Below are 22,858 nucleotides of genomic sequence, written 5' to 3'. Positions count from 1 at the left end.
GTGCTTCTCTGCAGATGTTTTAATTTTTTTTACTTTCTCGTCCTCTGTCTGTCTAACCCGATTAAATGATGTTCATTACATTGCTGGCTTTAGTGAAAAGTATTAAAAATTAGTACAAGTTAACAGTGGTTAACAAGTAAACATGTACTGAGGCATGCATCCCATAGTCAGTCCATTCTCACAGATACAACAGGGAAACAGAAAACACAGTGCTCTTTATAAAAAAAAAAAAACAATGGTGCTGCAGATAATATTAAAAACTAAATGTACAACAAGGTTATATAGGCAGAGATTGCTTCTATCACAGGTCAACATTGTCATGGAGTCTACTGCTCACCTAATGCTCACTGCAACTTAGAACTATGACAAAGTTCCTAAAGTCTGAAAGCGTCTTAAGTACTCCCCTTTTAATTTTTGCCACACTTAAAGAACTAAGAATGATCATCGATCTTGGAACACAGTTTTGATGGATGCTTTAGCTCCAATGTCAGAGAAGGTACTTTTCCGGCACAAGATTAACTTTTGGTCAAACACATGAGCCGACAACCACCATTTTCAAGAACCTAGTAGCCCTGTAACCAACAGTCAACAAAAAAAACAAACTAAGTCCAGGCTTTACTGATCACATATGCAACAAGGGAAATACAACACAATTTTGATTTGTCAAAGCAAAGATGGTGTAGGCTGCCTTATGTCACTTCAGCGTTTCTTTTGGTGTGTAAATGCAAACAGAAATAAAGCTCTTTTTCACGAGGGAGCTCCACAGTGGGCAGTTCCTCTCAATTTAGTCTAAAAGGACCTTTGAGTTAGTCAGCTTCTTTCAAACAAATATGAAACCAAAAAAACGAAAATTCTGTTTTTTCAATTTCTGTGTTTTCACAGCATCTATAGAACCATAAAGAGCAGTGAATTTCAATGAAGACCTTTATCATCCACTATTGCAGATGGTAACTAATATTCAATATATGTTGTTCTCATAGAGAGGCGAAGTCCCTCCCTTTATGGTGTCCCTCATGGGACATTATTTCAAGAAAGATACGTACCATCAAGAGCGCATTTTTGTCACGGTCAGAGCATCAGAACCGTTTGAAAGTTTGCAGTCACTCACTCTGCACTCTGCTTCTCCTCTCATCTGTCAATCTGATCAGCTCTTACTAGCTTAACTGAGTGGTTAGCAATCTGCCGCTCAACTGAGGGACGAAAATAACTCATGATGAGTTTTTGCTTGTGCCGCTTTCACAGACCTGTATCAGGATTATTTATAAAAATGGACACATGCACACATCTTAAAAAAAAATAAAAAAAATTTTAAAAAACTACTATGTCTGTCTGTTTCATACTGGATGAACTCACACAAGCAACAAGTCTTGCTTATTCCTTTGCTTTCCAGCTGATGAAAAGATAAGGAGTCATTGGATTAAAACATATCATGTAAGATAACATTACATTTGTTCAATTGTTTGGTAATTTTCTTGTACTTTTTTTTTTTGACGGTATGGTAATTTCGTCTCAAAATGCTCATTGCCTTCTTCCCGTGTTGTTGAAAAAAATCAAGCCAATGTGCTCAGGTTTCAAAGGGTTAAAGATAAGTAATCATCTAAGCATCTAAAATAGCTAAAGATAAAAGTGTGAATTGTGACGTTGTGCTGGTTGCGGCATGTGTGATAGGTCTCTAATAATACTTTGGTGCCACATCTGTTGATCAGCTTACTGTACGTTACCGTGCTGGCTCCACGAACTATCTGATGTCCCAGCTGTGATACGTGCTGATTTGGGCGTGTGCGCCACTCCATTCAGCGTGTGTGACAGAACGGTCCATTGCTCCAGGCTGGAAGGTCATTTAAAGGCCAGACATCCAGACCTCTCCTCCCTCCTCCTCTCTTCTCTCCTGCCTGAGAGCCAGAGATAAACCTACACATGCCAGCCACACAGGACCAATAGTCATGATTTATCGGAAGCCATTTGGTACCTGAACGCCTATGAAATTGTAATGAACTTGATTATGCTTTTAATGAAGTGTGAGAGGTTCTTCAGAAATGATTATAGCCATGCTCCGGCTCACAGCTGGGGGCTGTGGAGGGGAGAAGAGGAGGAGGGAGGAAGGAGGAAAGCAAGGAATGGAGGACTGTCACAAACAATGAAGACTTTGTAGGATACTGTAGTGAGAGCAGAGGTGCAGACAGGAGCGCCAAGCTTCTTTGGAATAGATTACAGGGGTGTTTTACTGTATATGCGAGGTGACTTGACCCGACCAACCCCATTTCAGTTCCTCCCTGCTCAGGGATTTTCCCTCAAAGCTGCATGCTGACGCGGTACATTAGATTCAACAGCCAGCAGCCTCATAGGTCATATTTTGCATACATATTAGACAGTTGAGGATGATTCTAACCTTTCCATGTACAGGGCGCTCCCATTCAGACGGGAAACATTATTGTTCGGTAATTTCACACACAAATCTCCACTCTCCCATGCTGCTGCTTCTTTAAATACCACATGATGAGGTAAGTGGCTGCTAAAAGGGCAGACTGACAGGCCAGGAGCAAACAGTGGCTTTTTGCTCACATTATTATTGTACGCTAAGTGACAAATTGTAATGAGATACTTTACGGATTCACATAAGGAATTCCCTTCTGGCTGTCTTTTACAAAGGTCACAGATCAGGATCCATTTAAAATACAACCCTGACTGGTGTTTTTTTTAAAAGATAATTCAACTTTATTACAAATAAGAGTTTTATTTGTGTAGTTTTGCCACTTTTTCAGTTAAAGTAATGTTGTATTCACAAAGTTAAGGCTGAGTTTTTGGAACATGTTGACACTGCTTGGCCTGGCCTTATGGATTATTAACATTATCCATACATTTTCTTTTTTAAAATATGCTCATCACAATGCCTAAAGACCAATGTGACAACTTCAATTTGTAATGAAATGAACGATCCTGAACCAACAAAAATTCAGTAATCAGTGCTATAAAGCAGAGACATTTGGTGCCATTTGATAAATCAAGTCAAAGGCGAAGTTGATCAATAATGCTTTTCTTTTTCAAATGACACTATATCCAAAACAGGTTTTATACATGTATCAGACTTATTTTAGACAAACCGTCCTTTTCTTATCAAAGCATGCAGGTAGGTAAAAAAGATAAGTAGTGAGTTTGGTGAATCTACATTTTCACAGGTCAGTGCAAATATAAAGTAAAAAGACTATTAGTTTCAGTGGTTGGTTCAAAGATTTGCAACATCACAAATTTCATTTTTATGAGATGAGATAAATAAATGTTTGTGGCAATTAGGACCTAACATATTCAAATGTAAGAGTACTTATAGAGGCCTAATATTTATAAAACTAAACATATAAAGACTTTAAGGACCTGGAGAAATCCTTCAGAGGAGCCGTTTTCAATTTTTTTGTCATGGTTTACCACTATCCATCTGTTGACAGATGCAAACCAGCCCATTCTATTATTGCTTCTAGTTTTGTGGGATTATTCTACATGTTGTCACGTTTGTGTACATGGAATAAAAAGATCTGAAGAGCTCTGCTTCTTTGTCAGTGAGGCGGTGGGGAAATGTTTGACATGTTTTCTTGAAGAATTACTTAAGCAATAAAGATTATCAAGTAGTCCCAGTTTAACCATATTATATAACTTTTTTCACTTTTTCAATATATTTTTTTATCATTACTGTCATTTAGCAACAAAAAAAGGTTTATTAAAAGGTGTATTATTTGGTATATTCATGGAAAGAAAGAAAAAAACCCTAAACCTTGATATTAAAATGTGAATATGAAACTATCAAAATTTCATATAACAACACTGTGCAAAAAACCTGAAGAAGTGCACAACTATGGCTGTATGCTTAATAGAGGTTGAACAAGGAAATTGGTCAGAAAAGTATCATAGATGTAAATAACACACAGTCTATGCCTACTGTACACCACATGAATCTGAAAGAACTTTTAAGGGACTAAAGTCTGACACCTTCAAAGTGAGTTTTTAGTGACACACTGTCAGAGTTTGAAAAAACACACGGATCTTGCATGGTCACTATTTGCATGACTCCAATTCCTTTGGAGATTATTTCCCCTCTAGCTCATGATGAAAAAACTATGATCCCAAACCTGATTTTATAAATATGATATACTAACAATTCCTTAACACAAATTAAAAAGGCACCATATGATGTCAAATTCTTGTCAATTCGGCATCAATATAATCCATAAAGACAAACTGTATTTGTGCACAAACTTTACATTTGGTATTTTGTCACCTCAAGTCACTAGCCTCTGTTAGCAAGCGGGATTATTTTAGTGGGAGGACACCATGGGAGTGAGAGGTGAACTGTCTCAAAAATGAGGATTGAGGAGGGGCTTTCGGTAACTCCACAACTACGGCAGTTTCTTCGACTTTTCCACAGAATAAGAGAACTAAGACTTATTCACGCTCTTACTGTCTACCCAGTTTGCTACTTCCTGTTTGGCGCTTGAGAGAGCACAGCTGTTGGTTAAAGACTAATATTCACGTTTGAACTTCAGAATTTGCATGTTCCAAAACTAAAATCTGACAATAACGTGAGACATGTTTGATTTGTCAGATCATCAAGATGAGAAAAAAAACTAACTTCGGACAACTCAGATCTTTACGATCACCTTTCACCAAACGATCAAGATAATGGGAGCGTGCACCAGCTGAGCTAAAACAGTAAAATTGCTTGAAAAGTTGTTTGGCGCAATGCCGGCATAAGATGATAGTTCTTTTGTTGCCTTTGTGTTCTTTGTCAAATAAACTCGAATAACCTTGAGGTTCACTTAAAATCTGTATAATTATGAGCTTGGTAAGAACAATGTCATTATTACTGATAAAAATTATGACTAATTATGACTATAAACCTCAAAAATAGGTGCAGCAGTACAGAGCCAGAACAGTGACAGTAAATGCTGGCATGGAAAATCTGATTTGTCATCGAAAACAAAACCCGGACTGAAAAAGGAAAACCTTGACACAGAAACACTTGTATTTGAAAAAGTTGTATTCGCACTGAAATAAAGATTAGGCATGAAGAAATTTACACTGAAAAATACAACACAGTCATTGAAAACAATCTTTTCTATCTTGTTTCAAAACTGTTATAAATTATGAAATGTTTATTGATTTCTAATTCAGTAGGAACTCCTCGCTGTGCAGTTTATATGCAAATCGCATGCTCATTGTCGTGCCATGTAAACCCCTCCTCTCCACGCCAAAACAGTGACGATAAGCTGAAGCTGAAAATAACAGGAACAACAAAATAGTGACATCGTTAAAAAAAAAAATAAAAAAAATCATGTCACTGAAAAAACACACACAAAGAAAAAAAATTTAAGATTGAAATTGTTTCAATACCAATGTTTCCTTTTTCAATTCAGGTTTTGTTTTCAATGAAAAATCTTATTTTCAGTGCCAACATGTGCGGTCACTGTTCTGGCCCCAAACACAGGTATCCTTTAACTATACAAAATAGCAAAAATATCTACTGCTAGAGGCATCCCGTTTGACTGCAGATGTTCATCAGTCTATTTGCACTGCAGCACTTATGGTGATAATCACAGCTGATCCTGTGGGTACAGTCTGCAGCCGTAGCTGTCACTTTGTGTGTATCTGTCGCCATCACTGTCCACATACTGAGGCTGTAACACTATCTGCAAGGTCTCCGAAGCTGTTAATCAACTCCTCTCTAATGTGTTGTTCACACCTTCTCTCTCTCTCTCGCTCTCTCTGTCTCTCTCACTTTCTCTCCCACTTGGTGGATTTCTCTCTTAGACAGGGTACTTGGCTGGGCGATCGCTGTCGCTAATTTGTTGTGGCAATATTAATTAATGATCAGCCTGTCACAGCTGTTTATATTGAGACAGATTAGAAGTGGGAGAGATTAGACAAAGAAAACAATCTGCGAGAGGCTCAGCGGATGACAGGGGTCACCTTCGCGTGTCTGAAATCATATTCAATTTGCCGAGGCGGAGGCAGGGAAATTACTCTACTTGACCAGTCTGTATCCTTCTCTATCTATGATGGTTCACATTTAGAGATAACTAAATCAATTCATTCTGAACCGCAATGAAGACAATTTACAGCCGCGTGAGATCTCAGCTGATACGCTGAAAAAATTTACATATTCAGTTGCATTTTATGTGTTTGTAATAACCACAAAGACAAATATGCTTTTTCATCAGCAGCTTTTTCACGCTCTCTCTCCTCCATTAACCCTCATTTTCATTCTGCTCTGTCACCGAGCACATTTCCCTATTCAAATGGACCTTAATCCAAGGTGGCAGAGCGCGGCGTCCTGACCACTGACCTCCGTACTGTCCTTCCACACGGACCTGCTGACTCTGTGCCTTCCTGCCGCTGCGCACAAGTCTCGGGCTCAGTTGACTTGGCAACAACACGGTGCATTGTAACGGCGAGGGGAGATTAAGTGGCCAATCAAGGCCTGAACAGTGGGGTAATCATTCCACTTGGTAAAATGGGTGTCAGGATTACTCCGGCACTTTCTCACTTCACTGTGCAGGCTTTATTAGGGCAAAGACATTTTCCGGTAACTAGAGTGCTGTGGGTACGATTAAAGAACAACTTCCTGCTGACTGATTAATAATAAAGACTCAGAGTTATGTTTAAAAGGGAAAATGTTAGCCTGAGGTCAGGGACTGTGCAGAAATTATTAGAGGTAAAGGGGGTCAGAAAATGGGGATGGTTTGGCAAAATTTTGTTTTTGCTGAAGGGAGAAAAGTTATAAATGTTGGAGAACTGGGCAGTCATGTAATTTGTTCATAGGCTTACCTCATATTTCTACTTTTTTTTTAATATATTAGTGAGATTCAGTGGGAAAAAGTATAGAAAACTATGTTTTTTCATGTGCTCCACTGGGGTGCATTTTGCCCTATGCATATGATATAGGGCAGCAACCCTGTCTCCTAAAAATAAGTTTATATATTGCACTGTATATTAATGGTTCCCAACTGGCAGGATGTGGTCCAAAAGTGGGTTTGGGATCCATTCTAAATGGGCCGTAAGTGACTCGGAAATGTGCCAAGTTTGTAAAAACACACTTAATTTTGAAGTACAGTGAATTTCTAGCACAGAGCTTTTATTTTGAAGTGCTGTTTCTGTTTATTCTTGAAATATGTTTTATTTCTTTGGGTTTTAAGTAGGGTTTTCAGTGTTAATGCTGTAATTGTGATGCAATTAAGGTCAGTACATAACTTATTATTTTGTTGGGTTTTTTTTCCTAATTGCATTAATCGCTGTTCGACTTTCTTGTCTTTAGGAGGCTTTACCTGGCTGAGTTATAAAGCTAAGGTGATGATGATGGTAACTAGAAGACCTGAGGAATCCAGTGGTACTAACCATGGTACCTACCAGACTAGATCATAACACAGATTTTGGTGCCAGATTGTGTGCGCAGCCAGCAAGCGAACAACATGCATGTCTGCTGGTGACAGAGACAGAGAGGCTGCGGCAACCAGAGCAGAGAGCAAGAGGTGAAAGTTAGCAGTGCAATAAGTGAACAGTTCAGGCTGCTGGTCAGTGAATAAATGCTACAACTCTTTAAGATCCAAGACAAGTTCCAGTGTCTTTCTTACCACTTGATAATTAAAGTAAAACGGGTCAGCCCCTAAATTAGCGAGCTAAGTTAGCCCCCCATTGGAACCTGACCAAGCTTTCTTAAGGTGGACTGTTAAGGTAGACCAGCAATTTTCACAATCTCAGCTGTTCTTAAGCAGATGATGGAGAAATGTTTGACAGCTGAGCAGCTCTTCTGAGTTGGGAAGACAATTATTGAACCCAACTCAAAATGCATCTGGCTGTTATTAATATAAACATTACCTAATGTCATACTATTGTAGTTTGGTTAGGTTTTATTTATTAGGTGAATTACTTAATAGTGTTTCTATTTTTTCATATTAAGTATACATTCAATTGTTAATTCAGTTGTTAATGCTAGGTCTAATATATGCAATAATTGTTCAATTTCAAGTTGAAAAAAAACTTTTTTAAATTTTTATTTTTTATTGTTGATGCTATCGACCTTGTTTGGTGCTTTATTTTTAGAAAGTGTTTTTTCAGAACATGTTAAGGCACTGCTTCTGTATTCTAAGTATTGTTTTAGCACCATATCAGAAAAAAAACCAAAAGAAACCTAGTGCATATGTAAATAAATTTTCTTCTCATTCAGAGTGACTCTCTTCTGATTGAAATGTAGATGACTGTGGGTGTACTGGGTATCCCTCTGTTATAAATAAGTAGAGTGAAGACAGTGTGAGGCGAGATATTTCTGCAGAATGCATTCTCATTTGATTTCCCTGGACATATAAAGGTTAAATGAAGGAATCAAAAATTAAAGTTCTCACTAAAAGATAAATACCTCTTTAATGTCAAACAGACTGTGGACCCTATGCCTCATTTCTGGTATGATTGTTAAAAGTCAGTGCTCATAGACATGAGCGTAGGAGGTATAGAGAAAAGTACAGGCTATATTACTTTGGGGAGTCTATTGCATGTGTGGATGTGCAGTAGTATGCTTGTCTCATCACTCTGGCTGTGTTATTCCTTAGTATGTGAAGCACAACACAGCACCATGCAGTTTCCGTGAGTTTAAATATTTCATTGGGGGGGGGGTGAAGCCTTCCTGTTCAGCTCAGCCCAAGTTTGAAGGACTAACACTGCTCCTCATCCTGAAGTTCCACTCTGCTGAGTTAATGTAATAACCCCATATTACCATCCTGTCTTCTCCCACTTACTTTCACTGTCCCCCATCAATATAATCAGGTGCTGAGTCCCTCTTTTTCTCTGTATCTCTGCTTCTTTTTAGACAAAGGAAGTGTTGTCCTAACCCTGTGCTTTACCTCTGACCCTGTGTTAGACGTCTGCTGGTGGGTCTTATTAAAGTAAACCAATCAATCAAGAGGTTGTGTATGAAAGCTCTCCAGCGTTATAGATAAAAATGACCCAGTGCCTCCTTTGCCAGAGGGAATTATATTGTGTAAATAGCTGGCGCAGGTTGTAAGAGTTACTAAGCTGGGTGAGCACTATTCAATATGTTAGAGTTTGGAGTTACCAAATAGGTTGGAGAGTGACTTTGGAGGCACTACCTTAGTTTAAATTTTATCTAATTTTTTTTCAAATTATAAAGCCGTTTAGGCATGAAACTAAGAAGAAACCACTTCAAATATTAATTTTTTGACAAAAAAAACTTCTGGTTGAAGCTTCTGATTCTAAGATCGAGAAAGAGGTTTGATGCCTTATCCTGTGTAGGCTCATTTCAATTGTCTCAATAAAGCATTATCCTGCAACAGGTACAGCCAGAGGGAATTCTGGGAAAAGAGAACAGAGCAAGGTGGCACACATAATTTGGCATACCACCATAACATTTGCATTACCCTGCGGCTACAGCTGGCAACCAACCACCCCCACATTACGCTTCACATCTGCAGCGTAGTCAACCACTGCCCGTGCAATCAGTGCTTGGCAGGGAGATTGGCTCGCATGTGAGCAGAGAGAAAGTGTATGTGCGCTGGAGGATTTTGTATTAACATTACGCAACAGTTCAGACATATAATACATCATACCCACAAACCCACGACGTGGTCACATGTTTATTCGCACATGCATGCATGCATACATATAGTAAGCACGCTTTTGTCCTTTGGTGATGAAAATAAAATGCCTCTTGAGCCTAGCAGACAGCACGGCTGACTTTCAAGAAATTCCACAAGCGAGTGCTTTCTGGAACTAAACGGGTGCGGCAAATCCTCTTAAAATCCTTTTAGACACCGTGGCAGCGGGGAGAAAAAGAAAAAGTTTCTCCCAGGCAAACGTGCAGGTTTGTTGGGTTGATGTCGTGCTCTGGGGAAGGACACTCTCGCCAGTTTATTTCTTCAAGGCTGGAAAAGAATGTTAATACGACACATATCCTACAGGATTCACAAGAGCACAATATGGTGGCGCGTTTGTCGACAGAAGACTTCAAGGAAAGACTTTAGGGAAAGGACGCTTTGGATGTGTATGGATGAGCTTAATTTTTCCATTCAAGACTTGAAGGCTGTGATGATTCGCACATTCCTTTGTGTTGTATTAGGACAGCAGAGGGACAATTTACAGTTTCACCATCAGCTGCCAATATGCCAGTGACCTGAGGCTTCATTTATATCCATTGCCTATGCACAAAAAGGGCTAAGAATGTGTGTACTACTACTTTTTAAGCATAAATATGATATGATAATAATACTATGAGTAAATGTGCTTACTTTTATGAGACCATGTTTACAAACATTTTGTGCACATTTTTATTTTTGCATGTGTGTGTGCACCTCTGGGATCATTCTGTGTCCCCTCTCTGAATTCTGAGGTTCTTGCAGGTTTGTGAATGCAGCGCAAGTGTCCCTTCTTCTTTTTTTTCCTCAGCAGCAGTTTGCTGAGTTTGTGTTGCAAGAAAGAAAACTGAGCGGTCGATCAGTTTGAGGTTACAACAATCTGAGCTGATCAGATCAAATTGATTGATAAGAGGCGCAGCTGCTCAAGAGGCAAGTGAAAAGAAACTTTAGACCCGGTGCTGGACTGTGGGATGCATGGTTTCCATAAAAACGCAGCCTGTTGTATCTACAGTAGTTTGAAAAAACGATAAACTACTGTATGAAAGGAAAGTGCTGAGAAACGGGGTGATCTAGTTGCATATGAATTAATTAAAAGTTAAGTTTCATTTTTAAAATGTGGGCAAATGCTGATGTCATGGAAGGACGTAACAAATGAATTCAAGCGTGGGAAACCTTGTTTTCCTTAAGTACTGTCAAAAACATAAGCTTAGTCAAATCTGAAATCAGACAATGGTATTGTCTCACTATAACATTCCCCAATCTCAGAGTGCAGAGCAGAGGACCAAACTGTAAAACTGACACTCCTGATCAACCACTGAAATGTAGAATGTGCCAGAATTCAGGAAAGTCTGGCTTGCTTTTCCTGATATCAAGCGTGAACACACAGAATCCTTTTTACCTCAACTACATTAATGAACCTAACCAACCAGAAGTAAGTGGGGGGGAATGGGGATGCGTCATCCATCTTCATATAAAGTCTGATAAAATGACCATTATCGGTTGTAGCAATCCAAGGCAACATCAAATTGGATTGAAGAATTGCAGAATAGAGCATCGATAGTTTTCAATAATATCTTCTACTGTGCATACTGTATATCACCAAGTACAATTTTAGTTTTCAGATAGTTTTTGTTTGTAAAGTCACTGCCATGAACCCAACTATGCTGTTCCTGGAGACACTGTGGTTGCTGCCTCACACACTCTGACTTCTCCAACTGCACATATGGATTGTGTAAATTGGCAAAGTCCGAAAATAAAGCCGGTGATGGCTCTCGCAAATTTACACATTCACACTCCATAGCCTTATTATCAGTCCTAACCATACTGCAGACTCACCATAACACTTAAAACTTAAATAAATCAAGTTCATCCATCAAAATTCCATTTTCAAAGGTACCCAGCGTGGGGGATCCACTGATAGTCACAATCATTTTGTGAAAATCATTTTATGAAACAATTAGTCTGATGCTGCAAACAAAAATAATGTGATGACACTTGGTTGTTGCCATGACTCACCATAAAAAAACACTGATCAGGCTAATCCACGTTTATTTATGGTTAAATGCGGGCATGCAGAGGGCGGGATATGAGGCACATTCATGTAAGGGCAATTTCAAGTTGGTTTGGGATTTGGAAAAGGAAATTAGGCACTGGTGGGCATATGCGAGGTTTGATACATCACACCATTTTTGGTGTATGTGTTATGAATGCACAATAATATTGGTATTGGCGGAAATTGGTTTCAAAAATTAAATATCGGAATTGGCCAACATGCTGATTTCTGCCGACATCCCTAAACAACATATTTAGGTAAAAAAACATGTTCTTCTTATTTTGCAAAATGAATGAATATTACATGCACTGAAAAGTGTTGTATTTCATGCCTCTATGTGCTGGTGGGCCATCACAATAAGAGTATGCTTAATATGATGTTGATTCCACCACATTAGAGATTTGATGATCACAAAAGTTAGGTGGCAAGAAAAGTGGGCATATCAATATCGGTTATGGTCCAAGCTAATTGTTATTGAAAAAAAATTCAATATCATGCATCCCTTGTATGTACATTTTTATCATTTGTACATATGCAAGCATTTTGTGCTTCTCTGCAGAGTTAATAATGAGTCCCATGGACAGTCTGGATATAAGATTTTTCTCTATGCAAACAATAGTAAAGGATTAAAATCAGTGTGACTATCTACTCAGGGCAGTTTTATTTTAGATGAAATTCCTCAGCTGGAATGAAGTTTTAAATGGCTGTCAACAAGTGCCAGCCAATCCAGCCACTATGTCTTTAGGCTCTCCAATTTCCTCAAGTTTCTCAAAAACTAGTTTCCTGGCTCTGATTGCTATTTACATATTTGGGTAAATGAGCATGGGATTGGGCTCGCTGGTTTGTTTGTCGATTTGCTCTTTGCTTTTCTATCTCCTTTGGGCAACAGATTGAATTAATGTTTGTAGACACTGTGATGCCACACATGAGGAAACAGGAGATCTTGCAAAATTACAAAACTCTCCCAATTACAGCTCTACAAACACATAAGATCCAGGAAAAAAAACTCATTTGGGTGGCAATGCAGATTTCTCTCGTGTCACAGGCACAAGGACAATAATTAGCTTCATTTACACGCTTTTCTATTTAAATAGACCAACAAACAGATATTGTTTACCCGAGACGCAGGCTTTGCAGGACACACACACAAAAATGCATGCATATTTGTGAACTGTTTTCACTATATGCACTATATTTTGACTGAGCTGGTAAATGCCAGCTTGCTTAAACATATTTTTATCAGCGCTGCCACCATTTCTCCTTCCCTCCCCGCTCTCTTTAGCTCCTATCTCCTTTCTTCCTTAATTACTTGTTGGAAGGTGTTTGGCTTTTCGCTGCACGCCTGCTGTTTTGGTCATTACAGGCCCCTGTAGGAAGTGAAGTAGCTGCCAAAGAAGCTTAGCAGAGGACAGGCTGGGGATGTGTCTGTACTCACCTGGGGTAAATGAGGACAGCTCTTCCTGCTGGCTTTGAGGCCCGTCCTCCCCTCGGGGGCCGTCCTGATGTTGAAGAGGGCCTGAAGAGCACACTGGGCTGCCTGGTTCTTGGCCTGCTTCTTGCTGCGACCGCAGCCCTCAAATATCCGCCCGTCCACGCGCACCGCCATCACGAAGCTCCGCAGCCGTCGGCCTTCGGCTCGCTCTGAAAGGCAGGCGTAGCGGAGGCCCGGTCGGAGCTCATTGAGCAGCGCCACGGGGCTCTTTGGGGCCTCTGGCTCTGGAACAATGCCACCGAGCCTCTGCTGAGCCTGCACCATCAGGTCCAAGGTATGTCGGAGCAAACGTCCATGTCTCAGCAGCTCGCTCGATAGAAGCTCGCTCTCTGCTGCTGAGTTGCAGAGCGAGAGACCGTCGGAGCACGGCGAAGACTCGAATTCCTTGAAGAGTGTGTCAGGGAAGTCTGCCTGATCTGAGGTGAAGTCGGCCGAGGGGTTTGAGATGTTTCCCATGGCCAGGTGGGCCTGAGGAGCGTTGGGGAACTGGATGAAAGACTTGAGGGCCAGCTCAGCAGCCCTCATCTTAGCTTTTTTCTTTGTGGGGCCCGTGCCCTCGAAAGTCAGTCCATTCACCTCCACAGCGATGGAGAAGACGGGGGCATGGACTGGGCCTGTCTGAGACACCATGCGGTACTGCAGACCCGGCCGCAGCTCATTGAGCTGCACCAAAGCGTTCTTAGGCGCTTCAGACCAGGACAGTTTCTTATAAATGAGACGGAGTTGACACAAGTGTCCGTTGTTGTCCTCCTCCAGCGGCCGTTTCCTCTTCAGACTGGAACTCCCACTTTTTGCAGAATCGGAGCAGAAAAGCGACTGGCACTCTGCAGATCCGATGGAGCGATCCTCTAAGTTCCCAATATTACGGTTTTCCTTCACCTCTGCACTGCTGGTGCCTGCAACAAAACCAAAAACAGAAAGAGTGTGATAGAAAAACAGAGAAAAAAAAGCAGTCATTACTGTGTGACACTCACATTTATCCTGGCTGAACAAAATGAATCAAGGAAAGTCTCCCAGGCAAGATTGAGCCACTTGATACACAATGAAATGGTAATGAACAAATCTACAATCATCTCCCTGAGCCGAGCCCACTTCATACCACGGGGCTCTATCATATTTAAGTGTTTTAAAATCCAAATACAAATCCCCTAAAAATGGCGATGTTATCTGCCAAATCATTCTGTAATCTGCCTCCAAATTGGTTCTGAATCTGTGTCGTAAGTGGGAAACATTGGTCCCCGTGGCCAATGCAAAGCATCAATCCTATTTGTAATGGGGGTGGGGATCACATCGAGTGGCAGACATTCCAAGAAAGGATGAAATGTCTGTAGCCCGCTTTATTTCACACTTCTATCCTCTGTGAGAGCGGAGTCTGAACAGCTGTGATACGCTCTTCAAACCTAGTTACGGGGAAGTGGTGGCGTATTGCATTTCTGATGGGAAATGAACAAAAATGGGGTGTTGAGATCTCGCCGCAAGAATGTTAATGGTTGGATGGGAGGCTGGGATCGAGTGCTGACATTCATGGTGGGCTGAAGCAGATTGTACATGATAGTGCAAGCAGGCGTGCATGTACCTGCCTAATGACTTATTTATCACAAACACTCAAATCTCACTTTTATAAGATAACACACATTTCAACACACGGGCTGACATCCGCGCGTAATCAAATAGCCCGTCTCCCAAATAGCTAATTATGTGTGTGACAGAGAGATCATTTCCATATTAGGCCTGCCACTGTGGGAGTCAGCGCAGCGTGCTGACAGAGAGAAAGAAAAGAGGCAGCAGCTTACTTAAACTGTCCTCGTCCTCTGTGCTGCTGGTCCCAGGGCTTATGTACTTGAAGGGAGCGATCAATGCTGACAGCATACTGACTTTCTCTGGAGGAGAGACAAGAGACACGCAGAGTCAACAAGAGGGCGGCGGCGGAGATGTTTTGATAGTTTTATCGATTAAAGCCTGTGAATCAGTGTTGGCCCGACGCGGGGACAGAGACGGAGCATAAGTGAGTGGGGAGTATGCACACAAGGCTGCGTCTCTGTCGCCCGTGCATGGATCTCAATGCATACATGGCTACATAAGGAAGTCAATACAATACACATACACATATGGAAGCCTCAATAACAAAGATCAAACAAAGAAATAAAGTGATATACAGCCTCATGAGAGAGCGTTTGTATTCTTATCCTGATATTTTTTTTTTTTTTCTGGTTTGTGCATGTGAGCATTTCATGTCTGATTCCCTAAACTCTCTTAAAAAAAGTATTTAACTGTTTTAGAAAATGCCCTCACATAAAACAAGGCCGTCTATGTTGTAGAAATGATGCAAATACTTTTGAAACTGGTTTTAAATGACCAGAGACAGCAGAAAAAAAGGGATGCCAAACTACCAGAATGCATCTGGTGGGTGACGCATTGACACCTCGTCCATTCCAATGCAATAGTGGCCGGCTAGATCTCGTTTTACAATAAAAATAATAATATAATAAAATAATAACAACAGGGTATTTACTGTACATTTTTCATTTGATTATGATGCAGTAAATACATACGTGAAAAGGAAAAAAAATTATAGAGACGTGTATTGTAATTCACTTCATTTTTGTTTGAATTTACTAGGCATTTTAAATCTTCCGTACCCACACACACACACACACACACACACACACTATAGTGATAAACTTCCTTTCTTCATCAGTGCTAACTTGTCGACAGTGTCTTTCTCCTGTTCCTCCCTGGGGCCTGCTGCTGTCCAGGTGTGCGTGTTGTTTACAGTGTGAAGCCCTATTAGGGCCATCGCTTGGTCTGGTGCACTCCATGCAGCGCTGAGCAGAATTGACAGACCAGTCTGGCTCCTTAATTACAGCCCTCTCTCTCCCCAACACCAGCTAATGATCAATAAAAGAGAAAGGTAAGGGAGCGGCAAAGAGAGGGAGGAACCTGGAGGGGGACAGAGTGGAGAGAGGTGATGAAGTAAAAGCAGGAGGAAGAAAATGAGGTACAATGAGTTCATGTAGGTGTGAGGAAGGTTAGAGGGTGAGCCGGAGGTCAAGACCCCCCCCTCCCCCAGCTCCTTGGCTCCAACAGAGCCCCGGAGCTAGATTCAGGCCCGCGGCGGTGACAATCTCGGAGAGCTAAACGCAGCATAAACAGGGCGCCACATTACAGTGCAATAAACACGTTTTGATAAGAGCGCAAGGTTGTGAATGAGCTCGGCCCCTGGTGCTCGCTCTCTCTCTCTCTCTCCTCACAGCTCGACAGCACTAGAGGGGCTCAATGAGTCACTCTGACACACATGGATACACTCTAAACACTGAGGCTGGAGATGTGCTAGTCCTCGTGGGCCAACATCACAATACAAGCATTTCCATTCTGACCTAATTACAGACTAAAGCCCAACACAAGCAGCAATTTGGCCCTAAATGACTCCCTCAGCCAACAGGGTCATTATCCAGACCATTTTCAAATCAGACTATATTGTTTTTTAAAGCAGCTAAAGCTCTGTTTACAGTAAAAACATTGCTGTCTGGCGTGTTTACAAAAGCGGCACAATTAGAGGTGTTGAATTGAGCTTTTGGCTGGTAAAACATATCTTAACTCATTCTTGGACACAAAAAGATCCAGGTCCTTGTAGCGTGAAAGACAAATGTTCACATCAAGCATGAAATTACAGGCAATTAACACACAGGAGCCTAAGCTGTCACACTGTGGCCTGAAACGTCTGTAATGTATATTTGATAATCCAGTTTTGCTGAGGGGGTCTAAACCACCCACTCAACAGCTTCTGCCAAGTCAAAGGGCCCACTGGGCATGAGATAGCAAAGACCAGATGCACACAGTATGGACTAAATATCATGAGCGTTAGCAAATTTATCCTCCTCAAAGAATAAACCGAAGCTGTTAACACTCTACAGGTTCGCAACACAAAAGCAGGAGTGCACAGTTTGATATTTTATTGATCTCTTTTACTGCTGTCTAATGTGAATATAGATCTGAGTATGTGAGAGCAACAGAAATCCTGCACACCCAGGTAAGCCATTTCATCTTTCCTAATCTACACAATGAGATGCAGCCTGGTCGCCTAATATGACCAGTGATGGTTGATCATTTTTGCCGGGATGCCACGTGTTTTATGAAATAGTTGTAAGTATTTTTAGTTAATGTTACCAGTTGCCCTTTGAACCTATAGAGAAAACCTGCTTCTGGATATCCTGTCAAGCCAAAAGAGTTCAAGGTGGTAAACCTGGAGGAAACTAACATGAGGTCATCTTCAGGTCGTGGGGTCATGAAAATGAGACGTATGCAAGGTTACAGTGACCTTAACCTTTGACCACCAAATTCAAATCAGCTCATTGTTGAGTTCAATTGAATGTTTGTGTCAAATTTGACAAAATGTCCTCAAGGTTTTCTTGAGATATCATTTTAACAAGAATGAAATGAATACAAGGACACCGTGACATTGACCTTTGATCACCAAAATCTGACCAGCTCCTCCTTGTGTCTACTCAAACGTTTGTGCCAAATTTGAAAAAAAAAGAAAAAAAAAAAAATCCCTCAAGGTGTTTTTAAGATATTGCACTCACAAGAATGAGACAAACAAGGTCACAGGGACCATGACCTTTGACATACAACCACCCAAACCTAATCAGCTCATTGAAATTCACAAGAATGTGCTGGATGTACAGACAAATGGACAACCCAAACACATAATGCTAATGTCACTCAGACCACATCAAGAGGTGGTCTGGCCTGATCTGAGACTGGATCTCAGCAAGGTTTAAATGCAATCCATACAGTTTTACCAAAATCTTTAGAAAGCAAAATGAAAGGTACCCTAACTCTGCATCTTCCTGCCTGTGATAAGCTACAAAATAGTAGATTGTAAGTCTCAAATAACAAATGACGCCTGTCTAAGGCATTTCTTCACCCAACCTAGGATGCACCACGTTTGTCGACAAATGCCAGCCCCAGGATGCTGGAAAAGTAAGATATCATGAAAAATTATTAATACCAGGTGTAAAGGCCTGTACATCAGACCACAATAACACATCCAGAAACAAATCACATATTAACAGCAGATGTAAAAAAGGCTTAACGGTCTACAGCCATGCTAGTAGGCCTAAAAGGGTTATGCAAAGCAGTACTTTGAGCTAAATACCATGCTAACATGCTTCCAATTACAATGTTGACATGCTGATTTTAAGCAGGCATAATGTTTACCATGTTTGCAATTTTTTGTTAGCATATTAGGTTGCTAACATTTGCTAATTACCACCAATCAATGATTTAACTGCACAAAGGGGAATGTAATTAGTTTTGCAGATATTTAGTCATAAAACAAAGTATTGTACAAAGCTAAATGTTTACCTGATGATGGCGTCAGATGAAAAGTCAAGGGATCACCACCGTTTATTGCATATTTCTTCATCTGGGAGACATGAATGTCTCTGCAAAGTTTCATGGCATCAGCTGAATAGCCATTACCATCTTTAAAAGGCCAATGATATAAAGAAGAAACTAATCCTTTGCACCATCCTCACTGGTTGCGGCAGTGCTGGACACATCACTGGGCTCTATAAAAGCCTGAATAGACCCTTTTATTCTGTATTCAGAACATTTTTATTTCGGTGACAAAGTTCACAGTCAGAATAGAGTGTTTCTGTATAAAGCTCTTCAGGTCTGTATGATTTCAAAGTAACAAAAAAAAACAATTCTTCTCACTTTCAATGGACTCAGTTCATTTCAAATGTCTCAGGAAGTAGCTATTGAGTAGAAAATATCATCATGTTTTCAATAACTCTGATGCTGAATCAACTGCGCAGTGGCAAGCAGCGCAGTTTAGAGGTCATCCTCGAAATGCCACCTCTGATCGTTTTTTGATAGGTTTATGAAGCGCCGGCACAAACACACTTCACTCTGATTTATGAGTGAGCTGTGTATAACGTCAGAGGCAGTTTGTGTTAGTAGTTTACAGTTTGTAGTGTGATTGATTTTCCCACAGAGATACAGCATATTTCCAGCCTTTTAAATGAAAATACACTGCAGAGAACTCAAACAGTCAGAAGCTGCGGGACAAGAATACAACTGGTTTGTTAGATTGCTGGTACAAATAACAAGAAAGGGTTAAATTCTAAGGTCTAAACAAGATGGTTGTGCATATCAGCAGTCCTAAATGACCTGTTGTGAGGTCTTTAATAAGGACGGTTCCATGAAACTTGGTAATAATTAAAGGTACAATACAGATTTCCTTAAAAGAACAGCTCCATTTAAACCCAATCAAATATTACTTTATTTTTCATTTTTTGGATACTTTAATGATCACACGGGTTTAATTGTGTGCTTGACTGTAGAGAAAAGAAAAAAAAAACACACACATTTGGGCATGTATAAAGCTGTCTCCATGTTTTGTTTAGTTTTTACCTAAAATTAGTCAAAATTTCTCAAAAACACAGACCAGTAAAATAAAGAGGCTAAAATCCTTGCAGTGAAAAACCTTTAGATCTCGACAAATTTGTGCAGGCGTCAATAGCAAGAGACAAATAATTTATAAGTTTATAATTTGTAATAAGTTTTCCTTTTGTTTGAATTGTGCCATGCCTTGTCACATGATGTTTGTCAATTTAAGAGAGAAATTTGCAAGTCAAGAAAGTCCAAGTTTGTAATAAAACTGTTGATGTATAAGACTGTGAAAATATGTAATTACAACGAATACACAAGTTGCTTAGACGACGTCATAACCCCCCAACGAACTCCTACTATTTTTAATTGGAAAATTATCTTTTAAATTGACAAACAAAATATTTATGATTCATGTTACAATTCGAACTTAATTAGTTTTTTTTGTCCTTGCCATTGATCACCATTCATATTGTTTTTTAAATAAGGTCAGACCGTTGACAACAGAGTGGAGGGATTTTGCCTTTCTATAAAGCCGAAAAGATGATAATCATAGAAAATAATAAACAAAATACAGATTGGAGGCTATTTAGTTTTCAAAGGACAATATAATAATTTATAATTTAATAATAAATAGTTTGGGACATGAAATAGCCGATAGCTGATTGATCTGCCCATCTATTTATTTTGAGATCCTCATGTACACAATGACATTACTTGACTTTGTATATGGAGCCTCTATACAAAATAGCGAGGGGCAGAGATGGGCAGTATTTCTAATAACTGTATTTGTAATGTGCATTTCAATTACTTTTGTGTATTTTGCAATTGGTAAAAATTCAACTGCAATTTTGAACAAAAATTAGAGTGGCGTTATTTTGTATTTTTAAAATACTTGTATTTGACTCTCTCCACATCACCCAGCCCTAGATAGAACGGTAATAATGAGGATAGTATCCACATAAAACATATCAATATATTCATTTTTTAATGTTTATGTTTTTTTCATTCATGTTTATAATCTATTGTCTTTTTTTAATTTCATTTCATTTTCATTTCATTTTTTTGTGTTAAGATTTTGAAAAATTAAAATTTAATTAAAATTAAATTTAACTTGGGCAAATAAGGTGATTTTCATTTTGGTTAAAGCGTCACTTCAGAGCTCAGAGGAAAAAAAACCTGCCTGGTGCAAAGTTCATCAAATGTACCACCGATCACCATCGCTGATGTGGACACCGTTACCTTACATGCCCTTCACGCTATCTGTCATCCATCCCTTCTTATTCACCAGCCGGCCGAATGGATGAGACAATGCATGCCAATGGCTTCAGCTCGCTACATCTGTCCCCCCACTGCACCAGGACACGGTGAGAGGAGACGGCGCTCATTTGTTTCCACCGCACAAAGGCGGGGAGGCAGAGGAGAGCCAGGTTAGATAGGGAGAGCCTTGGCAGATGGCCATACACTTCTGATAGTGACAACACTGGTGATGGTGTCCATTCACAATGAGCCAGAGAAGAGGCTCTCTTTCGCTCTCCTTCTCTCTCTCTCCCGGTCTCTCTCTCCTTGCACTTCCTGTATCAGTTCTGAGGAAAGGGTAATGAGCCCAATCAGATTTCCCCATGGCTCCGCATAACCAATGGGTCAGATGAGCGACAGGAGACACTATTGAAACAGGCGCTGGGGGAAGTCATTGACTCTCTCTCTCCGTTTACCACCTGCCCCTCTCTCCCTCTTCTCTATGTCTTCCTGCAAGCCTCGGATTGAAAGCCACTGAGCCACTAAATTAGAGGCTGCATTGTTTCTCCACAGCACTTAGAACCTGATTGCTGTCTCTTCTCTCATATGATCTCTAAGCAGAAAAGCATGTAAAAATAGACACAGAGTTAAGTGTTCCCTCCACCTTTTGGCTGTATAATTGTGAACATTCGAGGCTTACATAAAAAGAAAAAGTCTATGCATGCTATAATTTTATTTTGCCATTTTGCCATGAGTTCATTTTAATATTAAAGACTGATTCATCATGATTGTGGCATGTGGGAGGACACAGAAAAAGCAGTGACTGCTCCCTTATTGTTATACGACGAAATTACAGGAAAAACCTATGCCTTGGCGTTGATTCTGGGACTCTACTGAAGGGATTAACACTTTTCCTTCTGAAAATAATCCCTCATTTTCGCACAAAGAAATCTTCCATAAGTGTTTAGTCAGGCTGACATCCGGTGACTGACACATTCTCAGCATAAGGTGTCACATATTGCCAATTTGCAGTGGACTTCCAAGTCTGCATATTACACTTTCGTATCCTTCTGTGTCTGCTGTTGACATTATGGGATGGCACTATAGATGCTGAGATGTCAAAAAAAGCACATGGTGGGATTACACTGCGCATAGTTATGTTTAGACAACACAAGGTCATGGCAACAAACACCTGTACATCAACAAAAGCACATGCTGGCACAGATGGTTAGGTTAGGTTAGGTTTCGGTAAAAGAGGCACATGATAAGGTGTAGGAAATAAACCCATCACATTCAGACAGGAATCAAACAGTCTGGGGATGGTTAAATCCATCCCCCTGCCCTCCTGCTTGCCCAATAGGGACTTTCATGCTCCTTATATTATGTTCTCACTGGAAACATTTTAACCTGACGATGTCCATTTGCGTGTCATGCAGACATGACAGGTTCTGTCCTGCTGCGTTCTCAACAGACGCAGACCGTCCACGCATCATGCTGCTGCAGCAGGTTCTGTCCACCTACATAAAATAACACCACAAGCAGTTCTGTCTGGCCGCATTCTCAGCTAACACCATCCGGCACATATTATGCAGACAGGACAAGTAGATTTAGTGTCTGGATCTTACACCAAATGACTGCAAAAGCAGTGGTATTTGAAGACTTTTGAATTAGAATGGTCTGGAAGACAATAGTATAATATTTACATCATTTTCGTACTTATCAAACCATTCAGTGATCCCTTGTGCCAAATGAAAGGCGGCACTGCAGCCTGTTCTGAAACTCATCGGCCACTGAGTGATAACTAAAGCTTCAATGATTAGTTGATTAGTCAGTAAGTTAAATCAACTGGAAATTAATCAAAACCTATTTAGGTAATCAAATAATAGTGATCTTTAAAGCAAAAATCCACACGTTTCATGCTTCTTAAATGTTAAAAACCGACGCTTGTCTTGTCATATATGATAATTAACTCAATAGCATTGGATTTCTGGGTTGTTGGTAGGATAAACCATAACATTTTAAGACGTCATCTCGGGCTCCAGGAGATTACAC

At 40.2% G+C, this 22,858-nt stretch overlaps 1 protein-coding gene across 4 annotated transcripts in view; it reads right to left on the bottom strand.

The window, feature by feature from the left end:
* adarb2 (adenosine deaminase RNA specific B2 (inactive)) overlaps positions 1–22,858 on the bottom strand; it is a 275,901-nt gene that overhangs the window by 70,089 nt on the left and 182,954 nt on the right. For all 4 annotated transcript variants that reach the window (XM_088072151.1, XM_088072153.1, XM_088072152.1 and 1 more), the window contains 2 exons: positions 14,965–15,051; positions 13,115–14,067 (listed from right to left, as the gene is read on the bottom strand). In XM_088072151.1, the coding sequence (XP_087928277.1) occupies positions 13,115–14,067; positions 14,965–15,051 (1,040 nt within the window). The remainder of the gene's footprint in view (positions 1–13,114; positions 14,068–14,964; positions 15,052–22,858) is intronic.

This window comes from Plectropomus leopardus, chromosome 21, assembly GCF_026936395.1.
Source record: "Plectropomus leopardus strain MGB_pleo_1.0 chromosome 21, ASM2693639v1, whole genome shotgun sequence".
Taxonomy (NCBI): domain Eukaryota; kingdom Metazoa; phylum Chordata; class Actinopteri; order Perciformes; family Serranidae; genus Plectropomus; species Plectropomus leopardus.
The sequence above is the reverse complement of the archived record's forward strand: the minus strand, read 5'-3'. Positions and strand labels throughout refer to the sequence as shown.